Source organism: Thermobia domestica, chromosome 10 (genome assembly GCF_964235325.1).
Source record: "Thermobia domestica chromosome 10, izTheDome1.hap1.1, whole genome shotgun sequence".
NCBI lineage: Eukaryota > Metazoa > Arthropoda > Insecta > Zygentoma > Lepismatidae > Thermobia > Thermobia domestica.
This window is the reverse complement of record NC_137463.1, coordinates 30,822,352-30,844,808: the sequence shown is the minus strand read 5'-3', so window position 1 is coordinate 30,844,808 and position 22,457 is coordinate 30,822,352. Positions and strand designations below refer to the sequence as shown.

The following is a 22,457-nucleotide window of genomic DNA, read 5'->3' as shown; positions in this document are numbered from 1 at the left end:
ACGCTCAGATATACATTGGATAAAATGGACTTCAATCCTGCTTCACACTGGATAAAGCTGCAAACTGTGGTTCAGGCCCTCCCTTGATCATATCCTGGATCCGACACTATATATATATATATATATATATATATATATATATATATATATATATATATCTTACAAACTTTTTCTAAAACTAAACCCTATTAATGATTGAAGTTTCTCATAATCTGGTTCGAGTTGAATATGCACTGATTCTCATACGTGAAGTTAACTGCTTATTTGTTCAGTCTGTTTCTAATATAGGGTGATTCAGGGGTAGAGCGGTTATCTCTGGTGTGTAGGGTCCCTGGTTTGATCCCCTGCCAAGTAAGTTTGTCGTGGACAACATCATGTAAGTGAGAATTCTCGGAATACTCCCCTTTCTTCCTACTTCCATATTGCAGCATATCTTCCATCATCACTCACTTTCCTTAAAATCATCGTTTTCCTTAGCCTAAAGGACATATAATAATCGTAGGGTGTTAAACTGAAATATTTCATTTTTTTGTTTCCAATACAACTTTTTCGAAGTAGTGGTATTCTTCTTTTCATTCGTCAGATTAGGAATCATGTCACGGGCCAGATAGAACTTTTTCAGCGGGTTGCATGTAGGCCAGCAGGCCACACAGAGAAAAAATTCTCCGGACAGCGGTATATTGTACAAATATACGAAATCCTCTTGATCACTACAGAAATCAGTACGGAGCATACGTTATCCGTATGCTACATAGGCACTGCCCTTAGATTTTACATCATGGCGTTGCAGGATGTCTGACATCTAACAGTTTTCCGTATATCACATGCATATACTTATGTTACCTTCGTCAGCTATATGTTATAAACGTCCATTTGTATGTGAGATCCTGACCGCCTAAATTGTTTCATACGGAAAGTATGTATAGATGAAACACTTATACAGAAAGTATTATAAAACATGCGTTTTCAGTTATACGTCTGCTGTACGTTGTCTAAAAACTACAGGAATTATGCATGTAACCTATCTTTTTAAGTACGCCACCTACATTTTTTTTTCTCAGTGCGTTAGTTTGTTTATCACTAGTGTAAAACTATCCTCTTATAATAATGTTATAATGAAAAGCTTCATGAGATTGTACTTCATCATCAGTTTCATGTTAGTATGTGGCTAAGTTATAATACATTATCAAATTATGTTTTTTCTTTTTTTAATGCAAAAACTATATATGAGGATTTACACTTATCCACATCAATTCGTTCCGCTTAATGAGTTCCTTTGATTGGACAAGTCTCAACTTAATAGTTTTATTTAGAAAGAGTTGATAATATTTATTATTATTATTATTATTATTATTATTATTTTTTGAGATTTCATGTGTAAATACTTAATCTAGCGAATCACTATCTAGTTTGTTAACTTTTGAATTTACATGTTGTATGACTGTTATTATTATTATTATTATTATTATTATTATTATTATTATTATTATTATTATTATTATTATTATTATTATTATTATTATTATTATCTTCCTTTTTAGGACTTACTCAAACTATCTTCCGCGTACCTGAATAAGAAAATGCCTCCAATACCGGATATAAAGCTGGAAGGTGGCGATGAGAAGTGGTAAGTATCAATTTACTATTCTCATTTTTAGAACATAACGGGATTTGTTTTTATGGATTAGGCTAAGAAAATTTTTCTATTTTTCTGTAACTTATTTCATTATGAATGGAAGTAAGCAATGCCATCATCTTGAAACTATCAAGTTCTTTAAGTTCTTAACGATTCATTCAACCTTTCTTTCCACTGTATTAAGGCAATAATTCTCTCTCTAGCTATAGTTCGCAATCCACTGATGATGCCCGATGAAATGTGTGCAGGATTGCGAAATTCGTGTGCTAGACTGACCTGTTAGCGACTTTTATATAGTGTCATTTAAGAAATAAATGTTCTGAAATTTCGGATGAAGCATTAAGTAATTATTCTCAGTTTTCATTATATGATTGCGTGCAACAAAATTATGTTTTTAGTCCGAAGCAAAAACCAAGAATGTTCTCTATGGGAAATAACTATTGATATCATAAGTTGTAGTAGATTTGAACCAATTTCGAATTCACTACAAGAACAACAGCTGATATTACATCTACTTTGGGATTAGGGGAAGATCGGACAAAATATCCTGCATTCCGGCATGATTCTGCAAAGACTTAAAAATATTCCAAGAACCTAACCAATTGACGTAACATCCATGTTCTGGACCTAAGACGATCCAACGCCATCTGTTAGCGACCGGCTGAACTATGTCCAATCTTCTGTCGAAAAAGTGGTCAGCGCGCTGCGTCGCGCTGTCTCTAACAGGGGTAGCACAGCTTTGTAAGCCTATTGACTGTCACGTCTTTTATTCACGTGACTCCCCAGTTTACCTTATAATGCTGGGTGAACGGGAATCACCATCCGGGAATCGAACCTGGGAACATGCGGACGTGAGTACAACGATCTATCCACTAGACTATTCGTAACTATTATTATTAATATTATTATTATTTATTATTATTATTATTATTATTATTATTATTATTATTATTATTATTATTATTATTATTATTATTATTATTATTATTATTATTATTATTAAAACACACCTTCCACATTATCATACAGTGCCTTTAAAATAAGACGAAACTTCACAACAACGGCAGTAACAATGCGGCTAACAATAGAAAGTCCAAGTTCACTTTGTAATTGATGATGATCGATTTCTCAAGATAGCAACGAGTAACCAGAAACAAATATTGAAATGTACGCAGTAGACCTGGGAGTGGCAGCAGCTGAGGCAATAACAAGAACTAGGGGAACCTGTTCCTACAACAAAAAATATATTAAAGTATTATTGGGATATTTAACTATTTCTACTCTGTTACTTTGCATGTATTTAGGTACGTAACGTATACGCCTATACATAGGCTACATAATATTAAAATTAGCCAAATTTTTATTATAAATTATATTTTATGTGGCCTATATGAATTAAATTATCTCATTTTCATCGCTCTTCATTAGAAAAAGACCTATATTACATTATTACGAAAAAAGAGACGCTGATGATAACCCTTCCCCCCTCGCCTAGTACATGAAGTGTACCGACATTTCGAAAGATGGCAAATCGCACGAAGCGTTTCAATATTTTGCTCTGAAAAGGTGGCAACCCTATTTGGGATACCCACTTGCCACTATCTATTACCTGTTTTGCTGTATGGGGATCAGAATTGAAACCAGGAGTGATTATAGGTTTCTGCAATTTCCGATTAAAGTGGAGAGAGAGAGAGAGATAAAGGACGTAGGTAGATCCTATTCCTGCAACTTTGAATTCATATAAAACAAGTTGCTTCTCGCCAGTGACGAATCTGGAAGATAAAATCTGGGGGAACAGCCAGAATCCAAACTATGAAAGGCATATCATGAGTTTACAATTTTTCATGAGTCTGCAGAAGTTTCTAACTTAACTCTCTCCAGATGGATATTATGGCTAGATTGGAAATCGTAGACCAAGTATTATTTTACACATTGCACACACACACACACACACACACACACACACACACACACAAAAAAAAAAAAAAAAAAAAAAAAAAACTGCAACCGAAACTATGTCTTAATGTTTCAAAAATTTTCCAATAAAGAATAAAAGCCAAAGCTTACCATAAACTTTCAAAAATATATGAATACTAGTTTCAATTATTTTTGCCACTCAAAAAACTGAGGGGCCAAGGTCCCCCGACACTGGTCTAGATAGACCACTACTTCTCGCAATTCACTATCTTTGCTCAATGGTAATCGGTGGTAAAATCAAAAATAGTAGTTTTGTTCCCTTTTATTGCGTAGGGATATAAGTGTGGATATAGAGCCTGTTCTTGGAATGGTAAATTTTTATGTTAATGCAAAAAAATTCTCGTTGTGTATAACCATTTTTTGCTGTAGGTATCAATATTGGAACCTGAAGCGGTAATGGATTTATATCACTTTTGATTTTACTAGATAAATAAGGGAGAAAGAAAATGTATTTTTGGAATGTCAAATCTCCGGTCAAGTAAGTTTGTGAGAAAACATCACTGTGTCCATGTTTTTTCTCGGGGTACTCCGTTTTCTTCCACTTTTTCATTCCACCAATTTTTCCATAATCATTCACTTCTTTAATCATCGTCTCCTTTAGTATAAAGGGCATAATCGTGGGACGTTAAACTGAAAGATTTCATTTCGCTTGGAATACTGTATAAGAAAAATTATAGATAACACCAGGACGTGAGTTGAATGACACTCAACAGGTCATGACATACGGATGATGTAACTCTAATATCAGGGGCAACATTAAAAAAATGCAGAGGTTTTAATAATGCAGGGACATGGGTTTAGAAGTAAATGCAGAGAAAATTAAATACATGGAAATTTCTCCATGACCGTAATACTTTAAATTATAGATAAGCTAAAAAGACCAAGGAAAATTACTTTCGACAAAGTGGATACCTCCAAATATTTAGGATTAACAAAAATAAGCTAAAACCATGTCCACAAAATTGACTGAAAGCATGGGAATTGTGATGATATTCACTGTAAACTCTTCGAATTCGGTTGAAGAATTTGAATCTTAAAATATATAAAACGACAATTATACCTTTTGTACTGTGTGGTTGCAAAGTATGGTCGCTTACTTTAAGAGAAGAACGTAGGTTGAATGTATTTGAAAATATAATTCTGAGGCGAATATTGTGATTCAAGAAGAACGGGAATGGAGAAGGGCGGAAAATTCATAACGAGGAATTGCATAATTTATGTCGTTTACCTAACATTGTTTGGGTCCTTAAATCTTGAAGGGCGGGTGGGTAGGTCAGGTAACGAGAATGGAAAAAGGTAGGAACGCTTTCAAAATTTTACTGCAAACCCAATCGGAAAAAGATCATTAGGAAGGCCTATGCGCAGATGGGAGGAAATGTGAGTATGGATCTCGCAGAAATAGAAAGTAGGAACTGGATCCAGTTGGCTAAGAAGAGAAGTCAATGGAGAGCTTCTTTAATGCGGCATTGAACTTCTGAGCTCCATAGTCCATAGAGTTTAAATAGGACTCAACAGAAATAGTTTAATGCAAAGGAATTGTAGCCGCAAAATATCGCCAAACGCTCAATACAAAAGCATTGAAACAAAATACGCGTAATGCTTAGAGCCATTAGTTCACAGTCATCTCTCTATTGTATTGAGAATTACAAAGAGGCTGAAAAGTAACTAAATACTATCTCACAGCGTAACGGGAGCTAAATAGCCGTAGGCGCATGTCTACCACCGAGCAACAAATAAACGAGTGAATGGTTCACAGGCTCTCGTAATAACCTGCCATCGGCGACGCATTGCTTGGGTATTGTTCGCGGAGAATACAGATTACGTAACCGTGGAAACGAGACATCGATTACGTCAATTGGCTACAAGCATACGTAACATCTAACGTCATACAAACAAGAGTGACGTCATGTAAGATACTCACTTTTCGTTCTTCTTTTAAAACCAAACAATTTCTAAAGCTTTTAGGAAATTGATTATGTGAGTAGGTTATCATTGTTTCTAAGGAGATTGTTTTTTTTACCAAAGGCTCTTTTATGTATTTGCTCTGTGTCAAGGGCGCTGAGTTTTGAAAATCAGTAGAGGGTGCTCTCACAGTTCACTACCAGGAGATGTCGTGGTATGGAATACCAGTCAGCCTTAGCAGGGATCTCGCCCAGAAAATTTTGAAAATTAATCCTCTGTAGAATGCAGTTTTAGATATTTTTGAATGAAAATGGATTTTTCCTGTTTGTTTTACTCTCTTTCTTTTCACAGTGTAAAATATGCATTCTTGAATGAAAGTATGACGGCGTAACCAGAGAGGTTCTAAGGTTATAATCCCGATCCAAATCCATGCCACGTTGCACGCCGACCATTTATCATATAAGAAATGTGAAAAAAAAAAGTTGAAAATATCATGGAGAAGCCTTCGCTCAATTTATCACTTAAAAATCCTCAGCACCATGGTTCCGTTTTCATCCCTCTCAAAGTCTGCCCAAACTTTATATCTGCGGTACTGGGCTTTCGGCATTTATGGCCGTGTTAGCCTGTCATGTATGAATAATAACGTCCCTCAGCAATCACACTATCCGGGGAAAGAGGAGGAGAAAAGGATCAGGGAAGGAAGGAAGCGGCCTGGGGTCATTATGTTAAGTACCATTCCGGCATTTGCCTGGTGAAACCTCACTCAATACGGCTGGCCTAGAAAAGCTTTTACAGTTTATCGACCGACCCTAACAGTACAGGATGTGCTAGGCATGTGCCATTTAGGTGTCCCAGCTACTATTTAGGTACCCGACACTTGGCACACATGATATTCATGTGCTAAGTATGTACTTCAGCGACCTACAGTTTTAGATACTTGTTACACCTAATTGATATTTGCAACTATGTACACAAATATAGCATTTATGTATCTGGCTCAGTTTCGTACGCTAACAGTCATTTGTTTTTATATTGTCACTTAGGACATATATATGTCATTTTCTAGGTACGTCCTTTAGGTACATACTGTTTCAGATATTCTGACAGCACAAGATATGCTACGCATGCTACATTTGGGTGTTCTAAATTTATCTCCCTCATTCAATGCATTTATTGCTTCTTTTTCTAAGCGATTGTGTCCTAGAAGCAACAAATGCATCAATTTTATTAGATGGCAACTGTCGCTGATCATTTGAAAGTGAATATGGAAGAACCATGAAATAAACTAAATAGAAACTCATCATTTTGTTATGAAATTACATGGCGAGTAGATTTTGTATGATCCCACCGGTTATCGTCAAATATACGCGGTTAAAGGTGCACTCTGATTAGCCAAATTCAAAAGACCTCAACAATTTACCCGTCTACAAGTGACATTGTCTTCATCGCCTTTGTGGCCAAGTCGGTACTGCACGCGATTTTGTGATTCATTGACGCTTACGGCATGGAAAACATGACTAGACATACCAGGCACGTTCCCCAGGTACATGTCAGGCATGTGCCTAGGGGCACACATAGACTGTGACTATCACTTGGCATCCATGTGATTTCTCTCTCAGAGGTACATAAGGCACATACTGGACACATTCCCATGTACCTGAGGGAACATGATAGGCATATGCCTGCTATGTGATTGTGCTGTTAGGGGTGTCCCTACCGGGAATCGAACCTGGGACCACGTGAAATATTCGAATTTTCCCTCTTTTTTGTTTCTCTTCTACTTTTCTCTTTGTTTAATTTTTCTCTTTTTGTGAGGATGCTGAAAGCCCCCACAAAAATCCTGCTGTACTCTTGCACCGGAGCATTCCTGGAGTAGGCAGCTCTCACTTTGTCTGTGTGTAAACACAAACTATCAAGAACTTCTTGATGAATCACAATGATTTTTGAGCAGGATGTATCGAGTTCGTTACTGAGGTGATCAATTCACCAAACATGGTCAAAATCAAACCATTTCTGGTTTTAACGTTGATAATTATAAAGCAAAAACGGTCATAGATAGCAAGAAGTGGTTTCTTGCAATCGATTAAGCATCCCCAAGAATGCATGCCATCTTCAGCCTTAAATCTCTATTTATACCAGAAGAGATAGAAATTCACTAGGATTTCCTGTTTCAATGTTGATTTACACAACAAAAATGATAACAGATTGCGAGAAGTGTTCGTTTAAATCGATTTAGCGTTTTAAAAATAAGTACTGTCCTCTCTGTTAACCCTTTATTGAAATAGGAAATGATTGAAATCAATCACTTCCGGTTTTAACGTTGATTACTAGAGAGCATAAACGGTAATAAACAGCAAGAAGTGGTTTCCTGTAATCAATTTATGCGTTTCAAGAATATATTCCTTTGCCATCCTAATCGTACTAAAACCGGAAGTGGTAAAATCTATTACCACACTTCCGGTTTCATTATTAATTGAGAAAATAAAACGACATTAGTAAATTTTAAATACAAAATACCCAAGAAATCCCTAACCATTTCTGGGAAGGAGCACTTGAATTCATATGAAGTGTTTATACGTAATAACAAAGAAGACACTTTAAACCAACGATATCACAGCAATTCGACATAACCGCGCTCCATATACAGAGTTGCCGTCTTTCCACAGTGCACGTGAACACACGCTACAACATTACTGGGGTAATTGTACGCACCACACCTGAAGATTACAGATTTGGCGTACCTGCATGAACGCATTTAGGCATCGGTACGTATAATTACCCCCAGCAATGTTGTAGCGTGTGTTCAAGTACACCGTACATACTTGATTTGATTTGATTTTCAGTTGAGCGTTCCTTTTAGCAGCAAGGCTATATGAGACGTGGACCTACAGCTTAAAGTGGATTCCAAACTATGTGAGCTCTCGCAAGGAATCGAGCCCGGTCTCTCGTGCCAAAGATGCCCGTGAAGAGATGACAACTCTGCTTGTATATGGAGGAAGGTCATGTCGAGCTGCTGTGATTTCGTTGATTTACGATGTCTCCAGGGTCGGATTTAGGGGATGGTGCGAAGGTGCACGTGCACCCTCTTCATTGTAAATACACACTATCTAAAGTGAGAAGCTAGCAGTGAAAATAGCAATACTTTCCGAAAATTTCTGTTGTTGTTATGTTTCCGTTTGTTCTTAAAACAAGGGGAAGTTTTGTGAAATCAATAGTTTAAGTCAGTTTTCTAAAAGTTGAAAGAAAAGGATTTACCGAGAGCAGATACTTAGCATTTGCAGGGCATTTTCTCATTCACACCACTGATGCCTAAAGGCATTTTAAAAAATCCAATTCAATTCAAATGTACTGGTAGTTATTGGTGCACCCCCCCCCCTGCCAGAAAACCCTGGATCCGACCCTGGATGTCTCCTTTGATATTATAAACACTTCATATGAATTCAAAAGCTCCTTCCCAGAAGAGGTTATGGATTTATTGCGCAGCAGACACGTAGCCAAGGGGGGTCTGAGGGGTCCGAACCCCCGTTTGAAACCAGAAATGAAAAGAATTATGGAAGGATGAAACAAACAAACAAACAAAAAAATGACAGAATGAAGAATGAGTGTTGATTGTTAGAGACAGAATGAGAAAGTTATTAATGTGTATCTTACTGTCTGTTCCAAATGACAAGTTAAATAAGCAGTAGCCAATGATACACAAACTTGGGCACAGCGTTGTCTGTATGTGCCCTTCTCATTGTTTTCACTCCGATCCAGCCTTACGGAGCACTCATTAGCCGAATTGTTTAAAATACATGGTGGCGAATGAGCGGGATATCCTGGAAAAGTCAGAATATTTGAAATTTCTAGAAAAGTTATGCAATTCTCAGAATTTCTGCCACTAGTCAAGGAAATTTCGACCTTTCGAAAACATAGTGACGTTCTGTAATAGTATGGACATTTTTTTTAATCATATTTTTTCTTCATCGCTTCTCTACAGTATCAAACATGTTATTTCAGAAACAGTTTTCTACTGCTCCTTTAACTTGTCATTTGGAACAGACGGCAGTTGACGGAGTAATAAAAACAGAAAGTTATGTGGAAAGAAAGTTCCGTTAACATTTGATTCAACAGAGATATTGTAAAAAACAACGGTACGCAGATATTGTGAAATATTTTACGAGTCATTATTAGATATGTAATTTTTATAATAATGGATGTGCACTTTTTATAATAGTTGAGGTCATAACGAAAGGAAAATTGTTATATTTGAATGAACAGAGGACGGAACGTAGATATTGTAAAATCTTTTTCAATACTTTTTTTTATATTGTTTTACTCGAGATTTCTTCACAGTTAGCTGTTAAAATACTTACTATCATATCCTCATTTTATTGTTCTAACAAACCAATGTATGCTGCCGGTAAAATAGTTTAGATTGATCAAGCCAGTTAATCAAGCCGGTAGTGTGATAACCACAGTATTTCATGTCACTTTCTCCCCCCTCCATTACGAAATCCTTGCTACGTGTCTGAGAGCAGCCTGTATTTAAAAAAAGATAGGTAGCTATGGAACACTAAAGTTTTTCAGTGGGGAATAGAGGGTGAGGAGAAATGCATTGTTGAACAGAGACTGGAGATGTAACATTGAAGTTTTTGAATGAAGAATGTTGAGTGAGGAGAAATGCATGATTGAGCAGAGAATGGAGGCAGAATATTGAAGTTTCTGAATGAGGAGAAATGCATTGTTGAGCAGAGACTGGAGATGTAACATTGAAGTTTTTGAATGAAGAATGTTGAGTGAGGAGAAATGCATGATTGAGCAGAGAATGGAGGCAGAACATTGAAGTTTGTGAGTGAGGAGAAATGCATTGTTAAGCAGAGACTGGAGATGTAACATTGAAGTTTTTGAATGAGGAATGTTGAGTGAGGAGAAATGCATGATTGAGCAGAGAATGGAGGCAGAACATTGAAGTTTGTGAGTGAGGAGAAATGCATTGTTAAGCAGAGACTGGAGATGTAACATTGAAGTTTTTGAATGAGGAATGTTGAGTGAGGAGAAATGCATGATTGAGCAGAGAATGGAGGCAGAACATTGAAGTTTCTGAATGAGGAGAAATGCATTGTTGAGCAGAGACTGGAGATGTAACATTGAAGTTTTTGAATGAAGAATGTTGAGTGAGGAGAAATGCATGATTGAGCAGAGAATGGAGGCAGAATATTGAAGTTTCTGAATGAGGAGAAATGCATTGTTGAGCAGAGACTGGAGATGTAACATTGAAGTTTTTGAATGAAGAATGTTGAGTGAGGAGAAATGCATGATTGAGCAGAGAATGGAGGCAGAACATTGAAGTTTGTGAGTGAGGAGAAATGCATTGTTAAGCAGAGACTGGAGATGTAACATTGAAGTTTTTGAATGAGGAATGTTGAGTGAGGAGAAATGCATGATTGAGCAGAGAATGGAGGCAGAACATTGAAGTTTCTGAATGAGGAGAAATGCATTGTTGAGCAGAGACTGGAGATGTAACATTGAAGTTTTTGAATGAAGAATGTTGAGTGAGGAGAAATGCATGATTGAGCAGAGAATGGAGGCAGAATATTGAAGTTTCTGAATGAGGAGAAATGCATTGTTGAGCAGAGACTGGAGATGTAACATTGAAGTTTTTGAATGAAGAATGTTGAGTGAGGAGAAATGCATGATTGAGCAGAGAATGGAGGCAGAACATTGAAGTTTGTGAGTGAGGAGAAATGCATTGTTAAGCAGAGACTGGAGATGTAACATTGAAGTTTTTGAATGAGGAATGTTGAGTGAGGAGAAATGCATGATTGAGCAGAGAATGGAGGCAGAACATTGAAGTTTCTGAATGAGGAGAAATGCATTGTTGAGCAGAGACTGGAGATGTAACATTGAAGTTTTTGAATGAGGAATGTTGAGTGAGGAGAAATGCATGATTGAGCAGAGAATGGAGGAAGAACATTGAAGTTTCTGAATGAGGAGAAATGCATTGTTGAGCAGAGACTGGAGATGTAACATTGAAGCTTTTGAATGAAGAATGTTGAGTGAGGAGGAATGCATTGTTGAGCAGAGACTGCGGGCTGCTATTAATGTGGAGCACCCCTATCATTTTGTTCAGCACAATCAGATTTATGGATTGGTGTGTGTTTCATTTTTGGACTTTCTTTTTCGTTAAACGCTAATCACATTGTATAATTAAGTATTTTTAAGAGGACACGCTCTCTTATTGTTATCTCCACAAATTCGCCCGTACTTTTACTTAGTAGTAATGAAGTTAATGAGGTAGGAAGATAATTATTTAAGGTGGGTGGTTAATTTTTATTTTATTTTATTTATTTAATGGGTGTCACTCGATTCGAATTCACAAAGTACATGAATAATTAATTATGCCATTTTCACCAAGATTCAATTTCGATGCGGAAAATTAACGAAAATCCAAGATCCAAAATTCCATATTTTCGTTAATTTTCGGGAAAATGGAATAACATGTACAGGTGCATGTACATGTACAGTACATTTGAATACGTATCGAATGATACCCATTTTGATACAGTCGGTCACTGATCCGCATTGCCCAAATGGTCCCACTTTTTATTTTTGACTCCTAATTTGACCTTGAAGAAGTCAGTTCAAGAAATCAAAAGTGGTACCATTGGACACAGTTCATCGAAGTCTACATTTTAAACCCGAAATAATTGAAAAATACAGGGCCATGTTTAACTCCGTTTTAACCCAACAACTTTGTAAAGGCTAATTCTTTCAATTAATATCAAACAACTTTCGTCAATTTAAACTCTATAAAGAGAAAACTAAAATCCACAAATTCAACATCATACTAATCTAGGTAATAATTTCTTAAAGTTTGCAATGTCATGATAGTGTGCAATACTTCTATAACAGATATCGAGAAAACAATATCAATTTATTTCAGGTGGGAATTTAACAATGTAATTTCCGAAATGTAATAATATAACTTGCTTTATTGAAGCATTGTAAACAACAGGTTGTTCATTTTGTTCGTTTTGCTCAAGTCCTCTAAAGCATACATGGCATCAAAGCAGCAAGTATTATGTAAACAGCAATAATGGAAAGCTTGTCGAGTGCAAAACTTGTTTTGCAACTTCCAACAACTCACAGTGCACTCAATTTAGTGAGAAATACGTATTACTTAAAAGCAGAATATCCCACCTTCTGTTGCTTTTGAACCATACAACACTATACGTTACGTACTTTCAAACAACACAAAGTTTGCTTGTTAACCGCTTTGCTTATTAGAAGCGTCATTTCCCATGATGCAGTTCGACAGGAAAGTTACACATCCTGCGAGAAATTGGTGTTGAGATTAAATCTAACGTCGTGGTTTAATAGTATTTTCTTTTCTTCTTCTTCTTCTTCTTCTTCTTTTTTTTTACTATAAAGCATACGAATGGAAACTTAATTAGAATGGATTTAATAACACGAGGAAATCAACAGAATGAAATCTTGTATTTATGAATTTCGCTCTTTAATCAGAACAAACTAAATTGACAATGATTTTTAATTACTTTTCCAACAATTGAAGACCTGAACTGGAAAACATTCCAAGTTCTCCGCTTTTTTTTTTTTTTTTTAATTTTCAAAAGACATACAGTAGACCCACGAGTATCCGGCTCGCGACTATTCGACCTCGGTACTACCCGGCCTAGTTTTCTTTTATGGTAATTAAATGAGGAGGGTAAGGCGTTGCATTGACAAAATTGCCAAGGCATTGGAAGTGGGCGTCTCCTACGTGTCGTGTGCAAAATTCAAGTTGTGGCAGGAAAAGAGCAGCGTTCTGCTCGTTGTTCATTGTTTTGATCGTCACTGTGTAACGGAACTCAATACAGTACGCTTGTCGCTGTTTCTGATTATAACTGTACAGTACGTACGGTATTGCATTCGTAAATTGTTCTTGGGGTATGCTTAATGTTCGTAAAGAAATGACTTCATAGAACTCCGGACTATCTTCTTTTTTTTCAAGGATCTTATAAAATAGAGGATCTGCCCTTACAACAAAATCTTGAAGCCATACGTCACAGTTTCGCCACCCCTACTCTGCCCACTCTACCCAATAGGATCTCAATGTTTTGAGCCAACAAACATGGCGAAAACGAAAGTAGCCAATCAGACGATGGCGGAAACGAGAGTAGCCAATCAGACGTGCCGATGCTCGGTTTTTTTTTTGCTTCATTATTTAATAGGATGAAGATATATATGGGCGGATCCTCTATTTTATAAGATCCTTGTTTTTTTTTTTTTTATCCGGCCTGCTCTTCCGCTACATTAGACCGGATACTCGGTAGTCTACTGTACAAGGAAAGTAAAAATGATATACCCGATTTCAGAAACGTATTTTGTGCAATCTAATAAACACACTGTATAGTATCGTAAGACATTCAAAGTTTAGTCACCGCAGAGTGTTCCCATTTCTATCGGTAAGAGTCAACAGCGAGAAGTTAAGAAAAATGGCGTTGACTGGAGAACAGAGATCTTTCTGTGTGCTTGATTATCATGTACAAGTTTGTGAGTATTTCCGTACCAAATATCGGAGAGACCCATCTATTGGGAAGGTCATTCGTACGTGGTATGAACATTTCAGAGATTCGGGCTGCATCTGTAAACGAAAATCGACTGGGAAAGAAAATGCATGTGGCGTACGTAAAAACGCAGTTTACATGCGTAAATCCTGTAGTTTTTGAATGTAACGTACAACCAACCATATGTACCATCCTGTAGCAAACATATAACAGAAAACTAGGCTTTATACCTACTTTCCGTATAAATGTTCCGTATATACGTATTTTGAATACGAAAGGAAGAACTGGTAGATATAGGCGGTCAGGATCTCACATATAGATAGACGTATATAACATAAGCTGACGTATAACATACGTATATGTAATATACGGAAGACTGTTGAATGTCAGACATCTTGCAGTGGCAGAATGTAACATCTAAGTGGGAAAAAGGCAATACTGATGTATAATATGGATAACGTATGCACCGTACAGATTTCCGTAGTAAATATATGGATTCCGTATATTTGGACGATATACTGCAGTCCAGATAACGGATTTTTCTCGATGTAGCGAGTATTATTGGACTAAGTTTTAATTTATGCTTAAACAAATGGTAACAATAGGGAAGTAAAAATTTGAACGGCGATAGGGAACACCGAAATATTTCTCGTCTAGGATGTTCTAATACCTAACGTGCTACTTTCTCAAGAGGTAAGTTGAGCAAAAACATTGTTCTCTTGCACGACAACGCAATCCCACATATTGCACACACAACAGAAACTATTTCAACTGTTTTGATGATAGATATGGCAGCATTCACCATATATTCCAGATCGATTTTGCAGGTCCTGAGCGATTTTTCATGCTTTCGGAAAGCGTAAAGGATGTCCTAACTATGAACAAGTTTAAATGATAATTTGTCAGTAATTCCGAGATCAAGAAGCAGATACAAGGAATATAACGATTGTTGAAACGTTCAGACCGTTTTTTAAAAGAGAGAGTTGATGATTGTCAAAAAATAGTGAGTGATATTTGTATTACTTTGTATTGTAGTGTTTTGCTCTATACAGTTTTACTAATTTCCAATAACCGTATTTTTGAAAGCCACTTGCAAAAAGCCTATCAAAACTGCATGCGTGAAATTCCATTCAGGCATTTAGGTTCTACGTGGGAATAATATTAATACGTAATACTAAATGTATATACAAATTTACATTCATTTACTTGAAAAATGTTGCTATTTTAAAATCTTTTACAATTAAGCACACCGTTAATTTTGCACTAACACACACATATATTTAGGGCGTTACAGAGGCGGATTCAGGACGGATTTCTGGGGGGGGGCAGTGGGTTGTAATACTGATACTTAGAACTACTTTTAAGAGCTCCATGGGATGGGTTTTATTTATATATAAAATAAGCAAGTTTCCTGTTCTGGGGAGGGGGAGATTTCCCCCCTGGATCCGCCCCTGGGGCATTAAAATGCTATCTACGAAATTCACTTTTCAACAGTAGCTGAGGTTGATCATAACGTAAGCACCATGACAGTGACGTTAAAAAGAAAGCTTTTAGTGCGAGAAAACTATTTTATTTTTCTTTCAATTGAGTGAAGGTAATATTTCGAAAAAAAGCTCATTATTTATTGAGTGGTGCTTTCGATTATATATGAACTTCTAATGTATTGAAAGCACTAGGATTTTCATTTCCTGTTGTTTCGATTCACGACTTGATGCAGAAATTCTGTTTTCAATTCCGCCATCTGTATCTCTCTTTCTCCCTCTCATTCCCTATACCAAATAAACAAAATAGTAACTATTTCATTTATTGATTTTCCACAGACTGGGCAACCCATGCAGCACCTGGCAAATCTGCTATTTAGTGATTCAGATGTTTTTCTTTTTTAAAATGGATTTTAACATTTGATTCATGCAGATTGGGACAGAATATTTCAGGTGCTGGGCTATGATATATTCAAGATTGTTTTAGCTATAAGTGAGGATCTATGAGGGGGGGTTCGATGTTGTTTCTGGATATTAGAGTCCAGTAATGTCCAAATGGAAGCCCGCGAGTATATTTCATTCGGTCCCACAATAAAAAAAAGAAGTTTAATTTGTTCTTTTTTTAAAATAAAAAAAATTAAAACTCTATGTATGTAGTACTTTGTAGCTAGGAATCAGAACATATAGTACGTTCCTCAACAGGAGTGCACTTCGGCAAATTTCTTTCAACTTCCCATGCTGATTTTACAACAGTCTCCCTCCATCCCTCTTTTGACCTCATTTAGCAGTCCCGGGTTCGATTCCCGATTGGGAAAATCTGTCCAAACAGTATAATAGTTTTTGCAGGCCTGCCATCTTGCGAGAGGTTTTTCCTGAGTCTCCCTCCTTCACACCAGGAAAATGTTGGGATGGTACCTAATTAATGCTCCCAGGCCACTTCCTTCCTTTCCCAATCCTTTCTTCCTTCCCTTTTATCGTATCCGATTGCTGAGGGATGTCATCCCTCTGCCGTGTCGTGACAAAACGCTGTAACTTTGGCGGAGCAGTTTTGCGAAAATGAGCCGTAAAGTTTTCATCCGAAAATGTGATCTGTATCGCGTAGAACCAGTGTATCTTGACTTTGGAAACACGTGGTTACATGTAATGTTACGTAAATGCATGTTGTGTGATTAAATTTGGTGAAAATTGATTGGTTGACCATTATTGCCTAGTTACACTGGTTCTACACGATACAGATCACATTTTCGGATGAAAACTTTACGGCTCATTTTCGCAAAACTGCTGCGCCAAAGTTACAGCGTTTTGTCACGACACGGCAGCCCTCATGTACGTGAAGGGCTAAATAGCGTTAGATTCCAACAACCCAGAAAGCTAATTCCTAAGTGTTTGACCGCATTTGCGGGGTTGCAATGTCATTACACCTCTCTCCCCAATAACATGGCTAATATGAAACGAATGTCAAGTAATGTAAGAACAAGAAAGCTGGTCTTGGGAACAGGGAAGCAAGTATATTTGAAATATATATATATATATATATATATATATATATATATATATATATATATATATATATATATATATATATATATATATATATATATATATAGATAGATAGATAGATATAGATATAGATAGATAGATAGATAGATATAGATATATATATATTAAAAAGACAATCTTTGAACTAACTTAAAGGACAGCGCGTTTGGAACTCTGTCAAGTTAATACCCGGCTATTTGAGACGATCGCAAAGCGTATTTATTGCTCATGTGTACGCTTGGAATACGCTGACCATGTATTTAAATGTAGATGGCTAATCACAAACGCGAAAGCAATAAAAAACGCGCAGAAAACGTCAGCTCGAGCGTATTTGGTGCATTTCGGAACAATAGACCGCCTGCTGTTTAAAAGATTTCAAAAGGAAGGGGGGAAAAAAGGAAAGACGAGTTGCCAGGCAAAGGGATTGTAGCAAGAAACAACTGTTTGGAAGATGGTTTGTGCAGAGTATTGGAACTCTGCTATCACATCACACACCTGGAACTGGCGAAAAGACTCGGAAACTCTGACTGGCTCACAGTATGATTTACAACTCTGGTGAAAGTAAAATTACTGAATAGCCATCTTGGCCGCGTTCGCTACAGGGGGTAACGCTTTCTCAAATAGCCTAAGACTAATACTCCACGTGGAGTTGACAAGCGACTGTCAATAGTTTGAGAAGAATGTTTTGGTTGACCGTTTAGTTATCGAGTTGTTTTCCAGAAGTTCCCTTTCCGTATGATCATATTTCTGGCATGACGCACCGTATGTAGAAGGCGGCATTCTTTATTTACGAATGCATTTCGGTTGAAGAAATGAAACTGAAAATGTTTAACTTCAGCTTACCAAGACTTTTCTGTACAACAAAATTGTTAGTACCACGATTTCATTTTTTTTTTTTTTTTTTTTTTTTTTTGTCTGTAAGCAGTTTGGTTTACCAAAACTCTCTTACATTAGGTCATTTAATAAATATTAAGCTTCATAAGTGAAAATTGAGAATGCATTTATTCTTATTTGGAAATATCATTATGAATCCACATATGCACATTCTGCTAGATGATTTTCTGTTATTTCTGTGGCAAAACAATGATCCAATTGCTGTAGAATTTCCGTGTATTTGCTGAAAAAAATTGACACGTGGTTTTCACAGGCACTTTTTGAAAGTAACTAAACACTTAGGAAGTTCTACAGAGACCAAAAACAAATAAGAATCTGACGGTATCAGGTGAGGGATATACGGTTGATGCATTAAAACTTCCGAGTCAAGTTCTCTCAATTTTTGACGGATCGTTAAAGATGTATGCGATCTGGCGTTGTCAGTGTTGTATACAACATCTTTTTGGGTTAGTAGCTCCGGCCGTTTCTCTTGAAGTGCTAGGTGCTTTCGTGCTAGTTGTCGACAGTACAGGTCTGAGTCTATGGTTCTGCCCAGCGGCAGCAGGTCGTAGTGCACGATGCCTTTTGCAATCCCACCAAACGAACGCACTGCATAACCTTCCTACTCACTTCAACTACGATTTTCCATGCACATTGTTGTGTTAGGTTATATACTTTTTATCACTTGTGATCAACTGCTTCATAAAAAACTCGAGTTCGTTACATTTCATAGTGATTCTCGGATAGAAATTTTAAGAGCAAATTAACTTCAGTATAACAGGCTATACAAGTTATCGTATTTTGGAAAATGCACGAGAGACAATTGTCTCCACTCTTGCTCCACTCTGTGGGTGGTTGTATGGTTGTAAATGAAATTAGCGAAACATATAGGGCTATATGAAACAAATGAGTTAATTTTGATTTTTACAAATTTGTTAATTATTATTCATTACAGAAAAGAATCGTTTACTCAAAGATAGATTTGATGACGTCAACAAAGAATGAGTCTGTCTACAGTTTTTGAACTTAAAAAGTCTAAAAATAAGATTTTAAGACAATATTTTTTTCCTGTATTACATACAATACATTTAACACTACCCAAGATATTCAATTTATTAAAGCTACAATGGGCGAGCATGACGTAAGCATCATGAGATTGACGTTGAGAAAAATAAAAGCTTTTAACAACATGTAAATCAATTTTTTTTCTGTTAATGTGAGATAGCAATAAAAAAATAAGCTAAGCATATATTGAATGATGTTTACGGTTATCGTATGTGGTTCTGATATATGGAAACGACTGGGTTTTCCATTTTCTATTGTTTTGAACTACCATCAACAGACGATTGTTCCAGAACTTGTTTTTCAATCCTCTTTCTCTCCTTTTGCTCTTTCATTTCCCTGCGCCAATTAAACAATGTATATTGTTATTTTTATTTATAGATTTCCATTTAACTGGTCAATCTGCGCAGCTGCTAGCAGATTGAATATTGATTAACTTTTTTTCTTTACTTGAGTTGGAGACATACAAAGAGGAACGAAACAAAAGGTGTTAAGAAGAGAACAGGAAATAGATTTTGTATATTTATTAGTTTTTTTCCTTTTCTTCTTTCTTTCTAAGGAGTTTGGTTTCCCAAAACTTATTCATATATTAACTAGCGTCAATTAGTCGCTTCGCTGGATTAAAATAAGATAAATTAGTAATAGGTTCCGCTAGCCAGTTCTTTGAACTATTACTGAAATGCTCTTTGATATCGGTCATTTTCGATCAATTTTATATATTTCCTCTCCCATCCCCTTAAGTTGCGGGGCTGAATTTGGATTTAAACGACATCGGAAGTGTCATTGTTCATCTCAGTGATCCCGAAAACTATCGACACCAATACCGGTCATTCTCGATCATTTATATATATTGTGCCGCTGCTGTGCCATCAGTTGTAGCTCAGAATAATTTTTAAAAATATTTATAGAATAATGTTATAATTGGGGATGGAACTGATGCACAACACGGTATTTAATAACTAAATTATGATTGAATTTAAATAAAATTCAAATGTTTTAATTTTGAAAAATGACTAGTTATGGAAAACAGGTGAGAAAGAGAAAGGATGTAACTAAGAAATAGGAATGAACACTAGCCTGATAATTTTAACGAGTCTGGCGTCGTCCTGGTTATTTGGAACGATGAAGGGTTTGCCGTGAAGGAACTTGGATGTTTTGGTAACAGCCAACAACTGGAACTTAATTTTACTGAACTGCTAGTTGCGTCGAACTTTTTTTGTGATGCGTTTTTATAATAATGCGTTTTTAGGATGTTTTTATATTTTTATTTTACTAATTTTAATTGACAAAAGTGTTTGCGGTGATGAACCGGCAGAATGGTACTTTTGACTTATGGAGCTGGTTATTTTCCAACGGTGCGATTTGCTTTCTTTCGATGATTTTGCACCTATCCTAATCGTGTGTTGAATACCCCTTGGTGTTGTGTCCCTCGTGGTTTTGTTTGGTTGTAGAATGATGAGTTAAGCGTCCAAAGAATTGGGAAGTATTAGGCTATGCTTGAAGGTATGCGGAAAGGTAATGAGGAAGCTAGTTGAGTTTATTAACAAAAATGTGTTTATAACAGATGTTTGAGAATGTACAATTTTGATTAAAGTTTTTTAGTGAATTTTTAAGAGTTTATACAATTATTTTATTGTTATTTTATATTTAATACACAGTTACTTCACAATATATATTTGGTCTAGGAATTAATTCGTGCGGTTGGTACGCACACATTGAAGCTGTAGTACAAACACAAAATACATAAATACCTTAAGAAAAATATTGTCTATCGCTAGCCACCACTTTCGCCCATCTGTCAGGCAATGTACGGATTCCGTGGCGAAAGAAGTCCTCATCCTTGGAAGCGATCCAGTCAGAGACCCATGTTTCGATATCTTCTGAAGAAGTAAACCGCTGTCCAATCAAATCGTTGTTCATGCAATCAAACAAGTAGTAGTCCGAAGGAGCAACGTCTGATGAATACGGCGGGTGGGGTAAAACTTCCCATCCGACATTTTCTAAATAGGTTTTGACCGGTTTTGCGACATGTGGGCGAGCGTTATCATGTTGAACAATAAGTTTATCATGTCTGTTCTCCCATTCTGGTCGTGTTCTGGCCAGAGCTTGCTTCAAACGCATTAATTGTCGTCGATAACGTTCTCCATTCATAGTTATAGTTTCACCCGGTTGCAGCAGCTCATAGTACACCACACCTTTCATATCCCACCATATGCACAGCATAACCTTTGCACAGTGAATATCTCGTTTTGGTTGTGATGGACCTGGTTCACCTGGTTTCACCCAGGCCTTTTTTCGTTTAGGGTTCTCGTAATGGATCCACTTCTCATCACCCGTAATAATTCGATGCAGAAACCCCTTTCTGCTCTGTCGTTGAAGCAGCAATTCGCAAATGGTTTTTCGTCTTTCAACGTCTCTGTCTTTCAATTCATGTGGAACCCAATGTGACATCTTTTGAATCATTCCCATGGCTTTCAAGCGTTTGGAGAATGTTGTTTGATCAACGCCTAATGCTGCTGCAAGTTGTTCCTGCGTTTGACACGAATCCTGCTCGAGCAATGCTGTCAATTCTTCGTCTTGAATTTTTTTTGGCTGTCCAGCTCGCTCTTGGTCTGCCAAGCCGAAATCACCACTTCTAAACCGTGCAAACCACTTCTGACACGTTCGCTCAGCTAGAGCATGGTCACCATACACTTCCACCAAAATACGATGACTTTCAGTCGCACTTTTCTGCATGTTAAAGTAATGCAGCAGGACACCCCGCAAAAACACTTTATCAGGCACAAATTGCGCCATGTTCACTTAACTACAAACTGGTGTTGTTGACGCTTTAATCCACTGCCCTATACTACGAACGATACGCGATGACAGGGGTTTGCAACACATGTGTGGATACACGGAACTGTGGGACGCTCCGTTCGTTGCGCCATCTCTTGTCCACCCGCACGAATTAATTCCTAGACCAAATATATACACAGGGGCGGATCCAAGGGGGGCTATAGGGGCTATAGTTCCCCACCTTGACGCTCAGGTATACACTGGATAAAAAATGGGTTTCAATCTTGCTTTACACTGGATAAAACGACAAACTATGGTTTAGTCTTTCCCTTTATTCATATCCTGGATCCGCCACTGTATATATATATCCCCTAAGCTGCAGCGCCAAAGTGAATGATAAAAACCATACTAGGCTCCAACCTAATCTATGTTTAAAGTTTGATCGAGATCGGTCGGGTTGTTCAAGAGTCATTGAGTCACAAACATACTCACTTTTAGTTTTATTTATATAAATAGATTGTGTGTGGTCGTCCGGAATATAAAAGAAATACGATAAATAAATACAGTCTCAAGAATTATTCATGGATTACCATCAATTTCGACAAGAATGCAAAGGGTCAAAGTTAAGAACCGAGTGTGTTGATGGAGGCGATCCATTCA

The 22,457-nt window shown here is 36.9% G+C and overlaps 1 protein-coding gene across 4 annotated transcripts in view; it reads left to right on the top strand.

Annotated features, from left to right (window-relative positions):
* The window catches only part of LOC145662395 (protein nervous wreck-like), a 554,721-nt gene that overhangs the window by 234,008 nt on the left and 298,256 nt on the right, over positions 1–22,457 (top strand). For all 4 annotated transcript variants that reach the window (XM_081727930.1, XM_081727929.1, XM_081727928.1 and 1 more), the window contains exon 4: positions 1,542–1,627. In XM_081727930.1, the coding sequence (XP_081584056.1) occupies positions 1,542–1,627 (86 nt within the window). The remainder of the gene's footprint in view (positions 1–1,541; positions 1,628–22,457) is intronic.